General features: G+C 35.4%; 1 protein-coding gene across 2 annotated transcripts in view; it reads right to left on the bottom strand.

Annotated features, from left to right (window-relative positions):
- The window catches only part of RAD18 (RAD18 E3 ubiquitin protein ligase), a 103,437-nt gene that overhangs the window by 56,740 nt on the left and 23,791 nt on the right, over positions 1-22,906 (bottom strand). Inside the window, exons 3-8 of one of the 2 annotated variants that reach the window (XM_074404857.1) lie at positions 17,875-17,936; positions 16,573-16,643; positions 9,036-9,373; positions 8,028-8,102; positions 7,043-7,142; positions 3,328-3,512 (exon numbers count right to left, since the gene is read on the bottom strand). In XM_074404857.1, coding sequence (XP_074260958.1) covers positions 3,328-3,512; positions 7,043-7,142; positions 8,028-8,102; positions 9,036-9,373; positions 16,573-16,643; positions 17,875-17,936 — 831 coding nt within the window. The remainder of the gene's footprint in view (positions 1-3,327; positions 3,513-7,042; positions 7,143-8,027; positions 8,103-9,035; positions 9,374-16,572; positions 16,644-17,874; positions 17,937-22,906) is intronic. The other variant, XM_003927112.4, reaches the window with a different exon arrangement.

The following is a 22,906-nucleotide window of genomic DNA, read 5'->3' as shown; positions in this document are numbered from 1 at the left end:
ATGCAAAATGGTTCAGTCATTTGAAAAACTATACGGCAGGCTCTTATAGTTACATTTACCATATGACCCAGCAATTCAACTCCACCCAAGAGAAATGAAGACATAAGGTTATACAAAGATCTGTGAGCCCATATTCATAACAGCTTTACTGATTAAATAAAGAAAAAACTGAACATAGTCCAGTTGCCCATTAATAGGTGAAGTGGTATGCAAATTGTGGCAGGGCCATAAGCAGAACACTGCCAGGCAATAAAAAATAAATGCACTGGCCGGCCATGGTGGCTCACACCTGTAATCCTAGCACTTTGGGAGGCCGAGGAGGGTGGATCACAAGGTAAGAAGTTCGAGACTACCCTGGCCAATATAGTGAAATCCCATCTCTACTAAAAATATAAAAATTAGCCAGGTGTGGTGTCAGGCACCCATAGTCCAGCTACTCAGGAGGCTGAGGCATGAGAATCGCTTGAACCCGGGAGGCAGAGGGTGCACTGAGTCGAGATCATGCCACAGCACTCCAGCCTGGGCCATAGAGCAAGATTCCATCTAAAAAAAAAAAATAAATAAATAAAATAAAAAATAAATGTACTACTGGTAAAAGCAACAACATGAAAAAATCTCAAAAGTATCATACTTAGAGACAGATGCCATACGTAAAAGACTACATACTATACAATTTGTGTAATTTCATTTATGTGACAGTCTAGAAAAGGTAAAATTATAGGGCCAAAAAAAGAGATCAGTATTTCCTAGGGTCTTAGAGTAAAGGAGAAGGAATATACTGCAAAGAGGCATTGAAACTTGTTAATGAAGGAAATGTTCTACATTTCAGTTAGAACAATGGCTAATATACATTTGTGAAAATTCATCTATACACTTTTAAAGAATGTATTATATTGTAAGTAAACTATACCTCAATAAAAAGGGCACATAAAAAAGTGACAAGCCATTGAATATAAGGAAACTATACAAAATCAGTTGTCTTTTTCTAAACAAGTAACTAATAAAAATTGACATTTTTTAACAAAACATAATGTACAACTGCATCAAAAATATCAAAGAATAACTCTTTAAAAAGATGTGTAAGCCTCCACACTGATAACTGCAAAGCACTACTGACAAAAATCAAAGATGAATAAAGGGATAAACTATACTCATGAATTGGAATACTCAAATACTGTACAGATATCAACCATTCCAAAATTGATCTACAAATTAAATGTAATCCCAATTTAAAAACTTATATGGAAATACAAAAGGCCTAAAAATATCAAGTCAACCTCAATAATCTAAGCTGTAAGAACTATAATACCAGACAACAAGACCTATTATAAATTACTTACAAAGTACTTAAGACACACATTATTTATACTGCACAAGGGTTAATAACAGTCCAATGGAACAAAACAGTGTCCAGGCCTACACGTGTACAATCGGCTAATTCTCAGCCAAGACTTCAGGCAATTCAGTGGGAGAAAGAATGGCATTTCAATTAGTGGTGCTGCATCAATTCGTTATTCATATAAAAAAAAAAAAGACAATCTTGTGCTCTACCTCACAACATATGCTAAAATCAATTCCAAATAAACTGTACATCAAAATTTAAGAGCAAGAATAAAGTTTTTAAAAGAAAGAGAAGATTTGCATAATCTTGAAGCAGGCTAAGGTAAAAGCACTAACCAAAAGGAAAAATGTAATGAATTGAACTAGATGAAGAACTTCTACTCTTCAAATGATGTCATTAAGAGAGTGAAAAGTTGAAATTAGAAATATACATATATCAAGCAAAATATTTTTATCCAGAAAATTTCAATTACTCCCACAAATAAGAAAAACAGATCCCCAAGAAGAATTGGACGTAAGATTTAAACAGGTATTTCACCAAAGAGGACATCCAGATGGCATATAAAACATAGAATAAGCATATAAAAATGTGCTGAACATGATTAAGTTATTAAGGAATGCAAATTAAAATAACAAGGTACTACCATGGACCCACTAGAATGGCTAAAATGGAGAGTTAACAATGGTCACGTTGTCAAGGGTGTAGAACAACTGACAGCTGCATACCCTCCTGATGAAAGTATACATGACTACTGAATTTGGGGCTCTATCCATGAAAGCTGAACATCTGCAAATATATAACACCAATTCCATTCATTCATTCATATACATATATATATCTATATATATATATATATCTCCAACAGCAATATGCACCTATGTGCACCAAAAGATATGTAAAAAATTATTCACAGCAGCATTATAACAGAGAAAAAGTAGAAAAAATTGAAATGCCTATTAAACACTGAATGGATAAGATGATATGTTTATACAATGGAATACCATATAGCAACAAAAATGAAAAAAATTGCAATTGTATACAAAAAGAATGAATCTTTTAATGTTGCACAAATAAGGGCAAGCACAAAAGAATACATAAGCTATTGTCCCATTTATTTAAAGATCAACCACAGGCAAAATGAACACGTGGGCTTAGAAGTCAAGACAGTGGTCAAATGTGAGAATGAAGTAGTGAATGGGAGGGGGGCAGACAGGGCTTCTGGGATGCCGGTAGTGATCTCAGTAGTGGCTACAACAACATTTTCACTTTATGAAATTGACTTTGTGATAATTCATTAAACAATACACTTAAAATTTTGTGTGCTTTAATGTTTGCATGTTATTCACCAAGTTTTTTAAAATTAAGCAAATCTATATGTTAATAATAGAAAGAACTCCAACATATGTGTGTGGTTTAATGAAAAGAACCAACCATTAAATAGTGCACTACACAAAATACTAACATTTTGTAAAAACAGTAATGAAAAGCATTTATGTTTGTGTACAAAAATCACAATGGCAACATTTACTGAATGCTAACTACTTGTTAAGGTACTGTCCTAGGCACTTTCCATGCCTTTATAAAGTAGGTAGTATTATAACCCTTATTTTTTGAATGAGGAAACTGAAGTACAGAGATATCAAGTAACATGCCCACAGTCACCAAGCCATAAAGCTGAAAAACTAGCACTGTAATCCAGGCTCTCCAGATCCATTCTTCCCTACCACACTCTCCCTAGAAAGGCACATGAGAAACTGGCAATAGCAGTGCCTCTGAGAAGAGATCTGAGCATTGGAAGACAGGCTAATAATAAGGCTGGCTTATCAAAGCATATTGTAGCTACCTTTTGAAGGAATACATTTGCATGTCTTATCTTTATCAAAAATGTATTTATTTACAATACTTTTCTATGGTATGTGATTTCTGAGCTACACAAAATTGCTTTATCCAGAAGCTAAGCATGACTCACTGTTTTATTACTTTACCTGATTTAGGATGCAAAGCATCACACTGGGCATTGTACATGTGTACAAAATCTTGGTGCCTTTTAATGAGCTGTTGTTTATTTCCTTGAATAGATAATCCATGCTCTTTTAGCTTTTTCTTTAAATCACGATCAGAGAGCAAATTATATACAGTTTTGGGCAGTGGCTTCCTTTTGTGAACAGAACTGAAAAGAGGAGAAAGATCCCTGATGATTATTGTGAATTATCAAATGCTTTTCATGTAAAATGGCAATTTATCTTCTGATTCAACAACTAGGTGACTGGAAAACTAGTAGAACCATTAAGATAAAAAGGAGAGAGAAGAATCAAGTTTGCGGATAAAGCTGACTGTCTAAATAATGCATCTGAGGTGCTGGTGAGATATTCAGACATAGGGGCCTAGATAGCACCAGAAGTGAGAGACTGGGTCTCAAAGAGGTCAGACCTAAAGAGGCACACTTAGAAGACACATATGTAAGGCTTTTGGAATATGTTATAAGGACTTCACTTAGAATCACACTTACATAGACCTATTCAATTTTCCACCTCTTTAAAGCATGCTAGAAATTCTAGTGGGCAAAAATGTAAACTACCTAAAAGTACGAATGACTTGAGACAATTCCATAAACAGGTACTCCCTAGTGAGTTTTAATCCATTTTATCTGATTATAGTAGGTTCTCTACCTAGCTGAGCTTTATGGCAATTAGGTGCTAAACAAAAACATGCTCAAGGAGGTTATTACATTTGCTATCATTTCAAAATGAGAATAGCAAAGATTCAGATGAAAATTAACAAACTTGAAATAATAGGTTTATCCAAAAAACAAGTTTTTACAAAGGATTTGCATATAACTAGCTCACACAATGCTGTCCCAAACATTAGTGTACCTAAGAAGCACCTAAATAGTTTATTTAAAATGCAGATTCTCCGTCCCCTTCTCCACACCATCCACCAATTGTGGTTCAGGTCTGAAGCGGGTATCTAAAATCTCTATTTTCAACAAGGTTCTCCAGAATAAATCTGATATAAATGGTCCCATAATCAAACAAATATTAGTCAGGTATAGACTGAAAACAATCAAAAATTTCTCTGTTAACCAACAGTGCCATTACCTGACTAAATTATGTCTTTTATGTTGTAATAATGAGATCTAAAAGCCAGAAATAACTAATTAACTGTGAAAAGACCTGCAAACTCTCAACAGATTATATTTTTCTGAAAATTCCTCTTCTTATAATGACAGCCCATCAGACTCTACAAGACTGATAAAATTATGGCAAAATGAAATCTCAGTAGGTAGCAACAGCTGAATCATTTTGTGTTTATACAAGCACACAGGGAGAGATGATTCATTAAGTCTGTATCTAAAATATTTGTTTTATCAAGGATAGATGATTAAACTATGACTGTGAAATTCTATTGAAGAACTGTACTGTTCACTGGCATTTACAATAAAAAGCACCACCAGAGATCAACAATTTCTGTCAGGAATTTAAAAACATGAAACCTGATAAATGCTTCCCCAGACACGAAAATGACATTTACGTTTCTTCTATGATTTAGTTGAACTGAGTAATACATTTAAGGGCCCTCAGAATCTGAGGACATCAAAGGAAGAGTGCATTCTCTGAATCAGTTCTAACACGGTTTTATACAGAGGGGTTAAGGGCTGCCACTCACATCCAGCAGATGGCCTGTCAGGATATTGTGGAGGAGACAGGAAAATATGCATGGCCTCTTCTCTATGACCCGACCCTGGGGCCTGGATACTACTAAAGAAGGACATGGCCAATGCTGTATTCAGTGACTCCACAAACACCAGTTTTGTAAGATGGAAGTGATGAGAACAGAAAGATTTGGCAGTTAAATAAATTTAGGAATTACTGAATTAAACAAAACCTAACAGTCATCCTTCATGTAGGACCTCTCAAAGCCCTTAACATACTAAGAGGGGTACCCAGGAGGTAGTGCTTCTAAGTTCATTGCAGAGCACTGGGAGGACTATAGTATTCTTTGGAGTAGGAATTTGATCCACTGTTAGAACTTAATTACACATGGACAAGTATGTCTTTAAATAAACTGACAGCATCAGAAATGATCAATCAAAAATGTATTCAAATTGATGAATGGATCTAGAAAAGGGGGAGTCCAGGCAACGTCATCAGCGCAGATTCCTTATTCTTCAAAAAGCATATACTCAGCTTCTATATTCCCAATTCATGCATTTCTCAAGAGAAAAGAAGGTCATCTGACTCTCATGGCTTGCAGGAAATAATCCTTAGCACTAATTATTTTCTTAAAATCGCCACTAACTAAGCCACCTAAAAATCTAAATGTTATCCTCATCAACAAAATTGCCCACTAGGTGGGAGTACTATGCATGCAAAATTGCCCCAGGTTTGGACTCAAGTATGTCTACCATTTTTAATAAAGCATCACTGTGATTTATATGTTAGCTATTGTAAGTTAAAACAGTATGAATCTGACCCTCAAAATCTGCATTCACTTCAAATTTAGTTATAAAAATTAAGTGACATCTTTAATCACAATAATATGATGGCTCTGTTTTATTAACACTGCTTTCAGGAAATATTCTTCAAAGTCCTTTAAAACAGACTGAACATAGAAACAAATCATTCTTTCATCACCGCTTCCCAGGATACAACTGAAGAAGGACATTAATTTCTTCAGTTTCCCTCCTAGTCTTTTCCAAATATCTCTCAATTACCACCTATTAGCTTCCCCTTGCCTCCTGTTTAAAAAGAGTCCTTTCTGCATCTCAAGGATAACCTCATTACTGGGCTCTTGTGCTCCTCAGTTTCTTCCATTTATCCTCTGCAAGACTGAAGGCTTAAACTCCAATTTTTAAAAACATCTTCCCTTGATCTTCACGCCACTCACTCCTTCTCCAAACTACCATCTCATCTTTCTCCCTTCATCACCAGACTCATCTAAATTGCATCTTCTGATTCTTTATTATGCATTGATTCCTTAATGCCTTTCAACTTAAGTTTGTCTAATATTTCATTCCTGAACAACTTGTATGTATAACCATAGTGGACTAGTTTAAAAATTAGTTACTTTGATGTATAAGAGAGGCAGAATAGCACAGTAGTTTAGATGCAAATACTAAGCTGACAATTTATTAGTTACATTACCTGGATGGTGTGGGGGTGGGGTGGGATGGGATACAACATTACATTTCATATTTGCATTTTCGTACCTTTTTACATTATATATATATATATATATATATATATAAAATTTCCTAGTCAAAAATTTTTAAAAATTTTGATTTTAAATTTTAAAACTCCTGAGCATCCTAAGGACCAGAGAAAGATTTTCTATATTCTATATTCAGAATCTAATCTTGCTTTCTTTGGCCAAGAGGCTTTTTGATAGTTTTCAAATTCTAAGAGAAAAAAAAAAAAGTTTAAAAAGAATTGAATTTGAAGTCACTAATTTCCTATTAAGTCTAATTTAGTAGCAGTTCAAATATTCAATACAACTAATCATATTTGGTAATGTGGGAGTTGAAGACAGAACAGAGAAAAGGAATTGGAAGAGGTGGCCAACAGGATTAAAGGAGAAATCAAGTAAGAGTGGGAAATACAGTCACCAGGATAAAATGAATACTGTAATCTTCCCCCAAGTTTATAAAGCACAAGAGACATCCAGCTAAAGTAGCTCAATGGTTCTGCTCAGCCTCCTTACCTTCTGAGGCTTTCCTTCTTCTCTTCGCGTGTTAAACAGCTATCTAAATGCTTATTTATGTGATTTTCTGGAATGTTAACCCCGCAAACAGGACAATCCACTGTATTTTTTAAAAAGAAAAAGAGAGACTTTATTAATCGTAGAAGGGGCAAAAGTAATATAAACTGGAATATTTTCAGCAATTAAAGTAAAAAAGAATTCCAACTTAACATGCACTTAGAAAAGCAGAAAAGAAAAAGAATGGCCCATCAGGACAACAGGAGTGGGACAGACTGGTTACTGGGTAATGGCTAAATTGTGGAAAGTCACACAGTTGAAGTCCTAGGCCCAGAAGAAGAGACTGCAAATAGGCTTGAAAGTTCGTTTATTAGAAAATGCTTTGGTTAAATCTTTTCTACCAAGGTATGACCAAACTATAAAACTAATCTTAAATTTTCCCAAGCCTTAGGAGCTATCCATGTTTAGCATAGAAGCAAGAGTAGCTTAAGTAAGATACACCTGGCCCAGGGGCTGGGCAAAGGACAGGTACAGCTAGATTAAATAATTTATTGAGTTGCGCCAACTACTGTTCAATTTTGTCAATGGTTATAAATTTGTTAACTTAGCTCTCATTTGTAATTCTATATATAATGTTAAAATTAAGGAATATTGTCATTCTCAAACTATTACATAAAGTTGCAGGGATCTGTGGGGTTATCTCAGGGCCTACAGATCACCATGGATAATAGGCAGGAGTTCAGGTAGAACAGAACAATCTATTTCATATGTTATGGTTTATTGTAAAATTTCATTTGGGAAAAAAGGTTTTGCTAAGGGGAAAACAGTTAACCATCAAGCTAAAAAATACTACAATAAGATTTGTCAATTGGTAAAAAGACTAAGGATAGATATAGTTGAAAATGTAGGTGAAATTTATATCTCTTTAAAAGATGTAAACACATAAGTACTAATAAACTAATTCAATCTAAGTTTAATAAACACTCACATCTCTGCACTGTGTATGGTATGAGTATACCAAAGATGTCTAAGAGTTTCTGCCTAAAAGGTGCTCTAAACTTCACTGGAAAGAAGACATAGAAACAAAAGGTTAAACAAGCTGACATATTCATCAAACAGTTAAGCAAACGGTCTATAAAACAGTCCAGAAAACAAGTGTTATAGTGCTTTTGCGATGTGAGACAGTATTTTCTAACATAACCAATGACTAGTGAAGATCCAGATAGAGTCTGTAAAGGTATAGAACTTTTCAGTTCTATACTGAAATATAGAACTGAAATAACATTCACTAAGAATGTTTGGGATCACCAAACATTCTTAGTGAAGGGGCAGGTAGTGAAGAATTTAGACTCTATGGATCATATGGCCTCTGTCACAACCACGCAACTCTGCCACCGTAGCATGAAAGTAGCCACAGTAATACGTTGAACAAATGGGTATGCAAAACTTTTATTTACAAAAACAGGTGGCAAGCCAGATTAGATCTGCCAGTCGAAGTGTGCCAATTCCTCGGTGTACTGGAGGAACAGTGGGGAGATCAGTTTGGCTAGAGCAGGACTTCTGAGGGGGAGAGATGAGCAATACGGTGGGATGATTAGGGTAAGGCTCCAATTGTCAAAGGCTTTACACGGCAGGCAGAACAGTGAGGAGGTGGTCAAGCGGTGGTAAAATAAGATAAAAAGAGCTCTTCAAGATTATATACAAACTGATGTACTGAATTGGGGGGAGAAGGATTAAAAGCTAAAAACAGAAAGCTACTGCCATACTTGAAGCCTGAACTAATTAAAATTGTATCCTTTTTCAAGCAGTCAGCCTGAATTCCTATTTCTGAGAAAGAACAAACTTATCTACATCACATCAATGGCTGAGACTGTGACATAGTGAAATCTGATTTGTCCTTTACCATTCCTTCCCCCTCAAAGATGCTGCCTATTTATTCTTATGTCAAGTAGATGAAAAGATTTCCATACTTCCACATATGAAAATAACTTCCTACCTTTAGTAACTTGTTTCAAAGTGGATGTCGAGGGTGTCTCAGGACGCTTGGCCTCTGAGGAACCTGGAGCCATCTCTTCTACAGAATGTGTCTCTTTGGTCTTTGCAGCAGGGCTTGCCTCTTTTGGAGGGCTGAATTTGCTTTCATTTTCTTTTATCAACAACTCTGATGTAGAACCACTCGTTTCTCTGATCAAGAAATTATCCATTAACCTGCTCCCCTGCTTTAAAGACAGTCTGGAGGCTATAGGAGTATCTACCTTGACAGCAAGATTCTTTGATGAGGAAGAAGCAGGAAATTTGGGTGGTGACTCTAAAGTAAACTGCAACAGATGATTCCTTGAAGCACAAAAAAACACAACAGATAATTAAGATGTCAAATTTTATACAATAAATTAACTGACATAAGCTGTTTTCCCAATTAACCTTGTTTTCAGAAATACAGGACTTATACTATAATGACAAACAAACCAAAGTTTCTTCTAGAATAACTCAAAGCAATGACTCTAACTTAAAAGGCAGTTATGTGTCAATAAAACAAAATGAAAGGAAATCAGCTTTAGACCAAAGAGAATAGCTTATATGAGACCTAATCTCCAACTGTAAGTAACTTTAAGATCTGAACAAAATATACTGATATAGTCTGGATACTGTCTCCACCAAATCTCATGTTGAAATGTGATTCCCAATGTTGGAAGGTGGGACCTGATGAAAGGTGATTGGATCAGGAGGGCGAATTTCTCATGAATGGTTTAGCACCATTCCGTTAGTGCTGTCTTTGTGACAGTGAGTTCTCATGAGATCTGGTTTAAAAGTGTGTGGCACCTACGCCCCCGCCTTGCGCCCACTCTCAACCACATGATATGCTGCGCCTGTCTTTTGCCTTCCAATGCGATTGTAAGAAGCCCAAGCCCTCACTAGAAGCTGAGCAGATGGCTTGTACAACTGCAAAACCATAAGCCAATTAAACCTCTTTTCTTTGTAAATTGCCCAGCCTCAGGTTTTCCTTATAGCAATGCAAGAATGGCCTAACACACATTAAAAAAAAAAAACAATTCTTTGTAGGCACTGGACTGAAATCAACACAAGGCTGCAATCCCTGATAAAGAAGAAAACATGAAGTAATTCCAACATTTCCCCAAGACTACCCTGGAAGCATTTTCTAGGAATTGGGTATTAAAGTGAAGTCTAAACAGGAAACAGTGATCTTAGTAGAGAAAATAAGAGATCAGAGTTCTGGGCAAAAGTGGCCAGGACTGAGGGGTCAGAGTGCTTTCTGATGTGGTAGCTACTGAAAGGGAACCCCAGAAGCCTGCTTAGAAATTCACATTCACTTCTGCTCATCTCCAGGGCTGCACATGATTAGTCAAAAACACAGGCGACCCAGTAGGAAGCTGATACTGGTAATTTAAAATACCAAAGGTCAGTGCTGGAAAGTTAGTTATTAGCACTGGAGTCCAGCCAAAGCTGAGAAATCCTTATGAAGACGATGGACATTCAAGTGAGACCCCACAAAGGTCTCATCTTAGAAAAATGGACCACACTGAAGAAATACATCTAAAACTTCAACAGACCTAACCTAAGAAAACTTAATACCAGGACTTAACAGAACAAAGATGAAGAGCTGGTAATTTAACTGCGTGTTAGAACAAAATGCGACCAATACTCTAGCTTCCAACTTAAAAGGTTAGGAAATGAACAGTAAACAGCAAAAATAAACCAAAAGAAGAGAGGAACTAATAACAGATACTAGTGAAACAAGTGAAGCCAAACATTGGTTCTTCGAAAAAAATTAACAAAATTATTAATCCCTACTAAGACTGAACTAAGAAATAAATGAGAGAAAATACAAATTACCAAAACAAAGAATTAAAAGAAGACATCATTATAAATCCTATAAAAAAGATAACTGGAGGATATTATGAACTCTTTGTAATAAATTTTAAATTTTAGATTAAATGGACAAATTCTTTGAAAAGCACTATTCATCAAAACTGACAAACAGAAAACCTGAAGAGCCCTTATTATCTATTAAAGAAACTGAAGCTATAATTTAAAACTTTCCCACAAAGAAAACTCGAAGCCCAGATGGCTTCACTGGTAAAAAATTCTACCACATATTTAAGGAAGATATAATATCAATATTATATGACCTCATCCAGAAAATGGAAAAGAATAAACACTTCCCAACGTATGCTGAAGTCAGCATAACCCTGCTAACAAAACCACACAAGCACATTGTAGGAAAGGAAAATTATAGTCCAATAATTTCTCATATAGACACAAAAATCCTAAGTGAAATATTAACAAACAAAATCTAAAGATAAATTTTTAAAATGTAATGTGTCATGACCCAGTGGAATTTATTCCAGAATGCAAGGCTGGTTTACCATTTGAAAAAAATCAACCAGTGCAATTCATCACATTAGCAAAATAAAGGAGAAAAACTATATAATCATCTCAATAAATGCAGAGAAAGCATTTGATAAAATTTAACATCCATTCATAATAAAACCATTCAGAAAACTAGGAATAGAAGGAAACTTTCTTAATCTGATAAAAGATACTTTAACAAAAGCTATAGCTAATATCAGTTATTACTGAAGCACTGACCATCTCCTCCAAAGACTGGAAATAAAACAAGGATGTCTACCACCACCACCTGGAAAGAAGACTTTATTTACAAATAAAATGATTATATACAAAGAAAATCCAAAAGAATCTACAAGGACCTAGAATAAGTACATTTTCACAAGATTCTGTATCTAATGTCAATAAATAAAAATGTTATACCTATATATTAGCAAACAAAAAATAAAATTTTAAAATAAAAACCACTTAAAATGTCATCTGAAAATATTAAATATTTGTGAATAAATTTAATGAAAATGTGCAAAACCTATGTCCTGAAAACTATAAAACACTGCTTAGAAATAAAAGGCCAAAATGAATGAAGAACTATTTCATGTCAATGTTAAGAAGGTGTGCATTTTTCCCACATTGATTTATAAATTCAACGCAATCCCAATCAAAACACAAGCTACATTTTTGGAAGTGGAAATCATACATGCATTCTAAAATCTATATGGAAATGCAAAGGCCCTAAAATGCCAGCAGTCTTGAAGAAGAGCAAAGTTAGAAACTTGAACTACCAGATTTTAAGGACTTACAATACACCTAAAATATTAAAGACATTGCAGTATTCGCTTAATGACAAAGAAAATATGAAACATAATGTGTCCAGAAATAGACTCACACATACATAGTCGCTTGATTTACAACAAAGGAGTCACTGCAATTTAGAGGATCTTTTTAATCATGGTGCTAGAGCAACTGAGTATCTGTTTAGAAAAAAAAAAAAAAACTCCTAATATTTATCTCCATAATACACAAAGATTAACTTGAATAAGTTCATAGATCTAAATGTAAAAGCTAAAACTGTAACAATCTTAGAAAAAACATATTTAAAAATCTTGATAGGCAAAGATTTCTTATGATTAAAAAGCACTAACCATTAAAAAGACAGAGAGAGGGGCCAGGCGCAGTGGCTCACGCCTGTAATCCCAGCACTTTGGGAGGCCGAGGCGGGTGGATCACGAGGTCGAGAGATCGAGACCACCCTGGTCAACATGGTGAAACCCCGTCTCTACTAAAAATACAAAAAATTAGCTGGGCATGGTGGCGTGTGCCTGTAATCCCAGCTACTCAGGAGGCTGAGGCAGGAGAATTGCCTGAAACCAGGAGGCAGAGGTTGCGGTGAGCCGAGACGGTGCCATTGCACTCCAGCCTGGGTAACAAGAGTGAAACTCGGTCTCAAAAAAAAAAAAAGAGAGAGAGAAACTGAACTTAATCAAAATTAAAACCTCTGCTCATCGAAAGATACCCTTAAGAAAATGAAAAGGCAAGCCACAGACAGGAAGCAAAAAATCACAATACATATATTTAACCGAAATATGCAAAGAGCTCCTACCAATCAGTAAGAAAAAGACAAAATTCAATTTTCTTAAATTGCACAAAAAACTGAAAGACCTTAAGAATAGTCAATAGCACATTAAAAGGTACATTAGTCATCGGGAAGGGGAAGGGAATGAGAAGGGAAGAGATAGTCTTGCTCATCTGTTAACTATAATAACCTTATCTCTTTAGAATGGGGCTAAGAATCAAGAGTCAAAATAGGCCTTTGTGTAGACATGGGCAATCATTAAATCGATGCAATCAATTCCATGGACTTCTGTAACTGAAGTCCCTGCAACACTTGTTCTGAACAGAAACATGTAAACAGCAGTCTAGAACCATTTGGCTAAACAAGCAGTGGTTCACACAAGCATAAATTCTTTTCATAGCACCTTGGGGCATCAACACTATTGAAAATATAGGCAATACATAATAATAATAATAATAATAGGAATCTTTTTAGGTTCTTTTGTTCTAGGTATTATGCTGGATGTCTTTTACTATAGCTTTTCATTTCTAATCCTCAAGCTATCAACAGTGTTATTCTCATTTTTTAGATGAGGAAACAAAAGGCAAAGAGGTTAAATACCTTGATCACAATCACTTTAGAACTAGTAAGGCCTAGACCAACTCCCAGTTCTGCCTGAATTCAACATGAATATGCTTTAAACTATAGAACAAAAAAGGTGAAATTATATTCTACATCCTCTTTGTGAGCTGCTGAGGGAATTACCTACTTGTCATATAAAATGTTTAAATTCTTAAACTTAGAATATTTGCAGAAAAACTTATCCCTTGATGGTGGATAAACAAAAGCAGTAAATGATGTTCTCTACTCTCAATTCCTAAAAATAATGATAGAGATGGATGCTGGCTACAAAAACAGAGAAACAATATTCACTTAAGTCAAGAATGATGCTACACTTAGACAAAAATATTCTAATAAATGTTCAACAACAGGTTAAGAACATTATTTTAAATAAAACTAAATCAAGGAAAAAAACACGTATTCTTTGAAAGTAAAAGTCAAAGGTCAGACAAAAATATAAGAGCTATATGTCAGCCTTGTAGATGAAAAACCTCTAAAATTATTTCCAATATCTTTTATATTATTATTTCCAATATCCCTTTTATATTATTAAATCTAGAATATTAAATATTTAAAGTCATAATGGCACATAAAATGACAACGACAGATGAGAATGCAAGAAATGAAACTGACAAACAACATAAATATCTTACATTTTGGTCACAGGATTAAACTTCCTCCCTCATAAATCTTAATCCAGAGTTCAAACAGATAATGAAATTGGTTAGCTTGACTTTTGTCCCTCCTAAGTTTGCAAATGAAGTACCACAGCACTTTACATATGACAAACGTTCACCACAAGGATGATGCTAGGAAGAACAGCAATTCCAAGAAAGCAAGGAGAGAAAGGAGCAAACAACATAAACCATCCCAAATCTACAAAGAATGCTTCCCACCCTACCATACCCACTATAATGAATAATTAAATGGCCTATTCCTTTTGGGAAGGAGAGAGGACAGAGGAGAGCTCAACAATTTCATGACCTCCCCTTAAGTTACACCAAAAGGTCTGTGAATCCAAAGATACTGACCACTTCTCTTCAACAAACAGATGCTGTTATTTGCAAGGCTTCCTGTATCCTAGCAGGAAAGTTGTTATGCTTCAGTACTAGCTGAGGAAAAAAACAAGCCTTGAGAAAAACGAGCAATAAATTCCCTTTTAAAGGCATGGTCCTACTCTCTCATAGATTTCAAAAACTGGTGAAAAATGTTAAGAAAAACAGTAACGTTAATTGGGAAAATCAGATAATTTTAAAGTTTCTTAATCTAGGAAACTATGCCATCTTTTTTAAACTTCTTTTTCAAATTATTCCATCTTTTTTTTTCCTTAAGGAAATAACTAACCATCCAATTTCTAGAATGCACATGAAACTAGCTCAGAGTACAGTCGGCCCTTCAAATCTGCCAGTTCCACATCTGTGGAGTCAACTAATCACAGAGCAAAAATGTTCAAAAAATAAAAGTAACCATACAACAATAAAAAATAAAATAAATTTTAAAAACACAGTATGACAACTATTTATACAGCATTGTATTAGGCCTATAAGTAATCTAGAGGTGATTTAAAGAATAAGGGAGGATATGTATATGCAAATACTATACCATTTTATGTCAGGAACTTCAGCATCACAGGCTTTGGAATTCTCAGGGGTCCTGGGACCAATCAATTCCCTGTACTAAGAGACAACTGTACTAAACTTGATCATTTTCAGAATGCAAACCAATAAAGAAATGTGCAAATCTACTGAAAGAAAACTGTTTATACTTTTTAAAGCAACATAAGGTACCTCTAAGAATGTTCCAACAAGCCCAGAAGTCCCATCCAGTCACATGCCACATAATGACGCTTTGTTCAACAACAGACCAAATACATGATGATGGTTCCATTAAACTTATCCAAGTGCAACATCCAGTCCTGAAAGCTCCATTCATGCTAAATGCCCTATATAGGTGTACCATTTTTAATCTTTTATATCATATTTTCACTGTACTTTTTTCTATGTTTAGATAATAGGTACCATTGTATTGCAACTGCCTATCATGTTTGATATAGTAACATACTGTACAGGTTTTGTTACCTAAGAGCAACAGGCCCTGCCATATAGACTAGGAGTGTCGTAGACTATCCCACATGGGTTTGTGTAAGTACACTCTATGATGTTCACACGACAAACAAATTGCCTAATGACACATTTCTTGAACATATCCCTTTTAAGCAACATATGATTAAACTTAATTACGTGGGCACCTGACCACTATCTAAACACAATATGTCCTTCATAAAAATTCTTGCTTGACTTGCATGATTAAAACTAAAAGTAATTCAAGACAGTGAAACATGCCTTTTGATATCCCTTTGGGTGATCAAACTCACTTTCACACATTCATGCAATTGACAGGAATTAAAGCTACATATCTGAGCTTTATAAAGTACAAGCAATTACATATTTCAAATGCCATGCCATTTAATACATGCTGAATAAATCAGATTAGGAATTAATAGATTAATATATAACAGACAGAATCAATTATAGATATGTGCATATACAGTAGTACACATATATAACATACATATATTACTTAGCTCTGTCCATTGAGTGGGCCTAGAAGCAATAACACCCTAGAAGCAGCAAGCATACCCAGCACCAGATCCTGGTCTCTAAATATTATTCTTCAATAAGAGGAGCTCCTTGGAGAAATGGCTGATTCCAGGGCTTGGACAGGAAAATGAGTATCTTTAGAGCACCCAAAAGTAAGGAGGTCCTCAAATCTGCATTTTAACTCTTAATTATTCTATACTACAGAAGAATTTCTATTAAGTGAAGGAAGGAAATCGTACTTTAGTAAAGTTTCATGTGTGAATGAATGACTACTATTACTTCCCTTCTTTGACTATAAAATATGCAACCCTGCATTTCCTAATCCAAAAGTGCACAGAGAGAACACATATACAAGGCGAAAGTAGTTAGAGGTTAGTCGCAAAATTAAATCATACCGTGCAAAATTCAAGCTTTTTACCAGTTCATCTAATATGCGGTTATTTTTCAGATCTGGCTCTGTGACTGTCTAGAAAAAACAAACAACAGATGAAAAAAGGTAAAAAACAATAATTAACATCATAATCTTGTTTTAGAAAATGTGTGACCCATCTTCCTGAGTTTCTTCATCCCACTAAGTCTTCTAAGGCAGCCTCAAAATAAAGTTCATTTATCTCATGCTAATATGAAATTTTAAAACAGTGAAATCAGTATCTGCTGACTGGAAGCCTGATGAAAGCTCTCCAAAGCTTCTCTTAAAATCATATATACTCTGTACTGACTACAGTCAAAACTAATATAAGCAAGAATCTTTCTTCAAAATGCTAGCATTCAGCTTTCTCAAAACTTTCTCTTGACAGAAGAGGAATCTTCTCTTAAGTACTGACATTGGGAGAGGCATTAAGTGTTCGAAGAGAATTTTAAAGTAAGACTGGTTTTCAGTAAGACAAGAGAAAAGTGATAAACCCAATACTTATTTAGTATGAATAGTACACAGTTTATCTCAGTGATGAGACCATCTTGACAAAGGCAGTGTAACATATTACAAAGATCTTAGACTTGGGAGCCAAATCACAAAATTTCTTACATAGAGAAATAGTTTCAAAAGGTTCAATAACACCCTGATACCACCAGAGAGGCAAAACTAACCAAACTCCTTACCTAGTCCTAGTGTCCGCTCTGTTAGACCTCACCTGTCTCTTCTTTCTTTATTCCCACTTATGTTTAATTACGCTTTTAGTCCACTTTTCCACCTGTTCCCACTACTTGAACAGTTTCAGAAAAAAATAACAACAAACATCTAGTGTTTTCCCTAAAGCTCTGGGAAAGGAAAGAGGTAAGAGAACAGATAGGCTGGATTAAGCCCAATGGCTAAGCATATTTACCTTCTGCACAAATACTTAGACCAGTTCTTTGCAAATAAATAATCCTATCATCAGAGTTTCTACCAAAGTGAGAAATTACTAAAAATTAGAAGCCATAAAGACATGGGTCATAAAAATAGAGTGCTACATCCTGAATTTAAAATTAGTTTTTACTTACTAAAATACATTTAGGTTTTCAGAAATCTTGATGAAAAATTGAACAAAGCCCAGCTCTCTTACACGTACTTTAGAGGTCCTTTCTGAAAATGTCTTTCATATAGCTTAATTCAGTAACTGCACATCACCCTACATATACACAGGCTTTTATGTATACACAAAACAGAAATATTTGCTTGCGGCAGTCAGTAAATTTTTTTAAAAAAAGAAACAACTCACCACACAACAAGTTGGACACTGAGTTTTATAGGACAGAAATTTTCTTATACAGAGAGAGCAGTCTGCAAAACACAAAGTGCAACGTAATGTTAATTAAGCTATACTAATAATACAGGAATATGACTTCTAACAAACTCTTAAACCCTAGACTATTTCCATCATCTAAGGTATATCATCATAAGCTTAAATTTCTAGTACCTCTACTCTATGCACACTTACACGTGTGATTAAACAGCATTTTAAGGAAAGGTAAACATAAATATTTTAAGTCCTTAGGATACCACACTACACAAGCAACGTACATCACTGTGTCCTCCATCTGCAAAACAGGAACTATATGTGCAAGACTGGGGCTGGATACTGTATAAACCTGACATATAGCTCTACTGCCTATCATTTGAAAATATGAATTTTCAAAGAACAGGCCAGGCACGGTGGCTCACACCTGTAATCCCAGCACTTTGGGAAGCCAAGCCAGGCAAATCACGAGGTCAGGAGTTCAAGACCAGCCTGGTCAGCATGGTGAAACCTCATCTCTACTAAAAACACAAAAAATTAGTCTGGCATGGTGGCGTGCACCTGTAGTCCCAGCTATTCGAAAGGCTGAGGCAGGAGAATTTCTTGAACCCAGGAGACAGAGGTTGCAGTGAGCCGAGATCATGCCACTGGACTCCAGCCCGGGCAACAGAATGAAACTCCTCTCTCTCAGAAAAAGAAAAAAAAAAAAAAAGAAAGAATATATACATATTAAGAAAAAATATATAGCCAGGTTATCAAATTAGGAACTTCTATATCTTAATTCTATAAATAATGTCCATCATCCCACATTTAACAAGCACTTTTGTAGCAGGCACTAAGAAAAGAACAGCATATAAGGGAAAGTTCTTGAGCTCAAGGAGCTAATAAAATACGTAGTGAAGCAATTATAGCATAATTCCACATACTGTATCCTAATAATTTAAGCAGGAAATGGATATAAACTAAATTCACCACAGTCAAGGCAGCGTAAAATGTTCTCCCAGTCAAAGAAAAAGCAGATGTAACTAATAGAATGGTACCTTACTAATTAGCTAAGCTAATTTTCACTAGTAGCCCAAATTCAGCTGTGTTAAGAGGCCTCATTAAAAAGGATTCTATTTAGTTGAGGAGGAGACAGTATGATTTCAATGGTACAGATATCCAGAAAATAAATAAGTCTTGCCAGCCTCAGTAAGAGTACCCTAGGAGGAAAAACAAAGGAACACATTATGAAAAGGATAAAACAGGCAACAGGTTGAGTTCTTCCAGGAAACAAAGATGAATACAGGGGACCAATCTGGCATGTAAAGGGCTTAGAAGTCACCACTGTGTCCTAACAAGTAAAAAGCTGAACAAACTGAAAAGCCAACAACTTTTCTTAGATCCAGCAGAAAAGCAAGGTCACAGGGCAAACTGCTGGCCCCCAAACTGGAGACAGAGAGAGAGAGGTAATACAATCACAACTTACGGGAACAGAAACCTCCACAGGAACCGGAGAAGAAATCTGTGCTGGAACCAGTGCTGGAGTAGGAGAACTGAATTGCTGGAAACTCAGTGTGGGCAAGTCTGAGAGTTAAAAACTCCAGAGGACCCTGTCATTGCAGGGATGGGGAGGATGTCCTCACACTTCTGTGAGTTTTAGTTCCAGGAGTTCAACAAAGTTCTCACAGTGAATATTGGAGAAAAATCCCCTAGTCCTTCCAGCAGGAGGAAGGTAAAAATAACCATTTCTGAATAAGCCAGAGTAGTCTTTTTTTTTCTGCAACCTCGGCCTCCTGGGTTCAAGCGATTCCCCTGCCTCAGCCTCCTGTGTAGCCAGGATTACAGGTGTGTGCCAACACGCCCAGCTAATTTTTGTATTTTTAGTAGAGACGGGGTTTCGCCATGTTGGCCAGGTTGGTCTCGGGTGATCCACCCGCCTCAGCCTCCCCAAGTGCTGGGATTATAGGCAGTGAGCCACTGCACCTGGCCCAGAGTAGTCTGTTCTTAACAAGCCCCTCCCTCAGGAAAAATTATTTTACCATAGCCAAATCTACTGGGGTTTTATCGGAGCCAAACTGACTCAGGAAAAAGGAAATACACAACTCCAGCCCTCTAGCCATCCTGTCCCATCTAAGGAGGGGAAAACTGAGGAGTACTAGTGACATTCACAATCCAGGGACAAAGTTCACTAAAAGACAGACCTAATCATAGGACAATAGAATATGTCCCCTCTGTCCATACCTAAAGGCCTATTTACTGCAGTTCCTTTTACCCAGTATATCATTTCCAGCTATTAAGAAAAAAAAAATCACAAGGAAAAACAGTTTGAAACTGAGCAAGCAGCAGAGCCGAAGTGAGATATACCAAAAATGTGTAAAATTATCAGACCAGCAATTTTTAAAAACTATATGCTAAGGGCTCTAATGGAAAAAATAGACAACATGCAAGAACAGATGGGTAATATAAGCAGAGAAGTGGAAATTCTAAGGAAGAATCAAAAAGGAATGCTAGTGATTAAAAAAACACTATAACAGAATGCCTTTGAGATGTTCACTAATAGATTGAACACAGCTGAGGAAAGAATCTGAGCTTTAGGACATGTCAATAGAAACCTTCAAAACTGAAAAGCAAAGAGAAAAAAAGACTGGAAAAATGGAACAGAATATCCAAGAACTGCAGGACGACTACAAAAGATGTAACATATACATAATGGGAATATCAGAAAGAAAAGAATGACAGGAACAGAAGAAATAGTAATCGCTAAGAATTTCTCCAAATTAACATTAAGCACTAAACCACTTATCCAGGAAGATCGGAGAACAAAAAGCAGGATAAATGCAAAAACAAAACAAACAGACACCTCAGCCAATCATATTGAAACTACATAAAATCAAAGATAAAGAAAAAATCTAGAAAGAAGCTGTATGGGGGCCTTATCTACAGAGAAGCAAAGATAAGAATTACACCTGACTTCTCACAAACCATACAAAGAGAGTGCAGTGAAATATTTAAAGCATAGAAAGAAAAACACCACCAACCTAAAGCTATATCCTAAGAAATTATCCTTTAAAAGTGAAAGAGAAATAAGGACTTTCTCAGACAAATACAAATTGAAGCAATCTGTTTTCAGTAGACTTGCCTTGCAAGAAATGCTAAATGAAGTTCTTCAGAGAGGAAGAAAATAATTTAGGTCAGAAACTCTGATCTACATAAAGAAAGGAAGAGCACTGGAGAAGGAATATGTGAAACCGTAATAAAAACATTTTCTTGTTAATTTAATACATAACAGTTTGTACAAAAATAATAAAGTATTCTATTATGGATGCTTATTGTGTATATGCATATAAAAATGCATGCTTATGCATAAGTGAAATGAAAGGCAGCAATGATACAAAAGACTAGAGGGAAGAATTTCTTAGTTAGCTTGAACTGCCATAACAAAATACCACAGACTGGGTAGGTTAAACAACAGAAATTGTTTTCTCATGGTTCTGGAATCTAAAAGTCCAAGATCAAGGTGCCAGTATGGTCAGTTTATGCTGAGCGCTCTCTTTCAGACCTGTAGACAACCACCTTCTCATTGTGTCGTCCCATGAGGGGTGGAGAGAGACCATAAGCTCTGGTATCTCTTCTCATATCAGCACTAATCCCATCACTATGGCCCCACTTTCATGACCTCATCTAAACCTCCCAAAGGCCTCATCTTCAAATACCAACACATTAGGGTTAGAGCTTCAACACAGGACTTTAGAGGGGGTAAAATTCACTCCACAGCATTCCACGTTTAACCTCCCAAATTTATGTTCTTCTTAAATGGAAAATACATCCATTCCATCTCAACAGGCCCCAAAAGTCTTAACTCATTCCAGTACCAACTCTAAAGTCTAGAATTGAAATTCTCATCTAAATATCATCTTGAAATCAGATATGGATGAGACTCAAGGTATGACTCACCCTGAGGCAAACATTCCTGTCCAGACTCCCTCTCTTAATTATCAGTGCTATTCTCTTTATTCTATAAGAAGTCTCCTGAGCAACATTTTAAGTCAAAAAATCCTAAAACCTGGCTGCTCAGCTCAGTCACCTAGGGAGATTTATATTGGCTTTAACTTAGTTTCCCAGGCCCTGCCTCCAGTCATACTGATTCAAGGGATTTTGGTCAGTAAATCACATCCCTAATATGTGACATTGATTCAACAACAACAACAATTTTTTAAAAATTAGCAAGTTGTTACTACTGAGTTGAATTATATGAAACCAAAATTTTTTGTTACATTAAAAATGGACAAATATTGGCAATTTCATGTGGTTCAACCAAATATTGCACTTAGTATGTGCTCTGTTCTAAGCACTTTACATATATTAACTCTTTTAATCCTTACAGCAACCCTGAGGTTGGTATCAATATTAGCCACATTTGACAAGAAGAAAAATGAAGCACAGGGCTCAGCCAACTTGCCAAAGATAATGGAACTAATAGGTGGCAAAGGCAAGCACCGGAGTCCATACTCTTAATATATTAATATTTTAATAATTTAAAATGCTCCTTGACTTAACATGGAGATTACATCCTGATAAACGTATCATAAACTGAAAATATCCTAAGCCAAAATATACTTAATATACCTATCACTAGTCTGGGAAAAGATCAAAATTCAAAATTCAAAGTATGGTTTCTACTGAATGTGTATCACTTTCACACCATCTTAAAGTTGAAAACTCCTAAGTCAAATCATCATAAGTCAGAGACTCACTATATTTAGAAATATTTGTTTATAATAAACATATAATAAATATTATAAACAAATATGTATTTATACCATAAATAATGTATGATTATACAATATAAATATGTACTATGTATAGTTATATAATATATATGTATACAATATATATTGTATATTTTATATATACATGTTACTCTGTATATATAGCATTAGTATACATTACATATTATGTATACTTATATAACGTAAATAAATAACATTTAATAAGGTCATATGTACCTTTTAAGTTAGTATTTATAATAAGG

The sequence above is a fragment of the Saimiri boliviensis genome, chromosome 8 (genome assembly GCF_048565385.1).
Source record: "Saimiri boliviensis isolate mSaiBol1 chromosome 8, mSaiBol1.pri, whole genome shotgun sequence".
Taxonomy (NCBI): Eukaryota; Metazoa; Chordata; class Mammalia; order Primates; family Cebidae; genus Saimiri; species Saimiri boliviensis.
The sequence above is the reverse complement of the archived record's forward strand: the minus strand, read 5'-3'. Positions and strand labels throughout refer to the sequence as shown.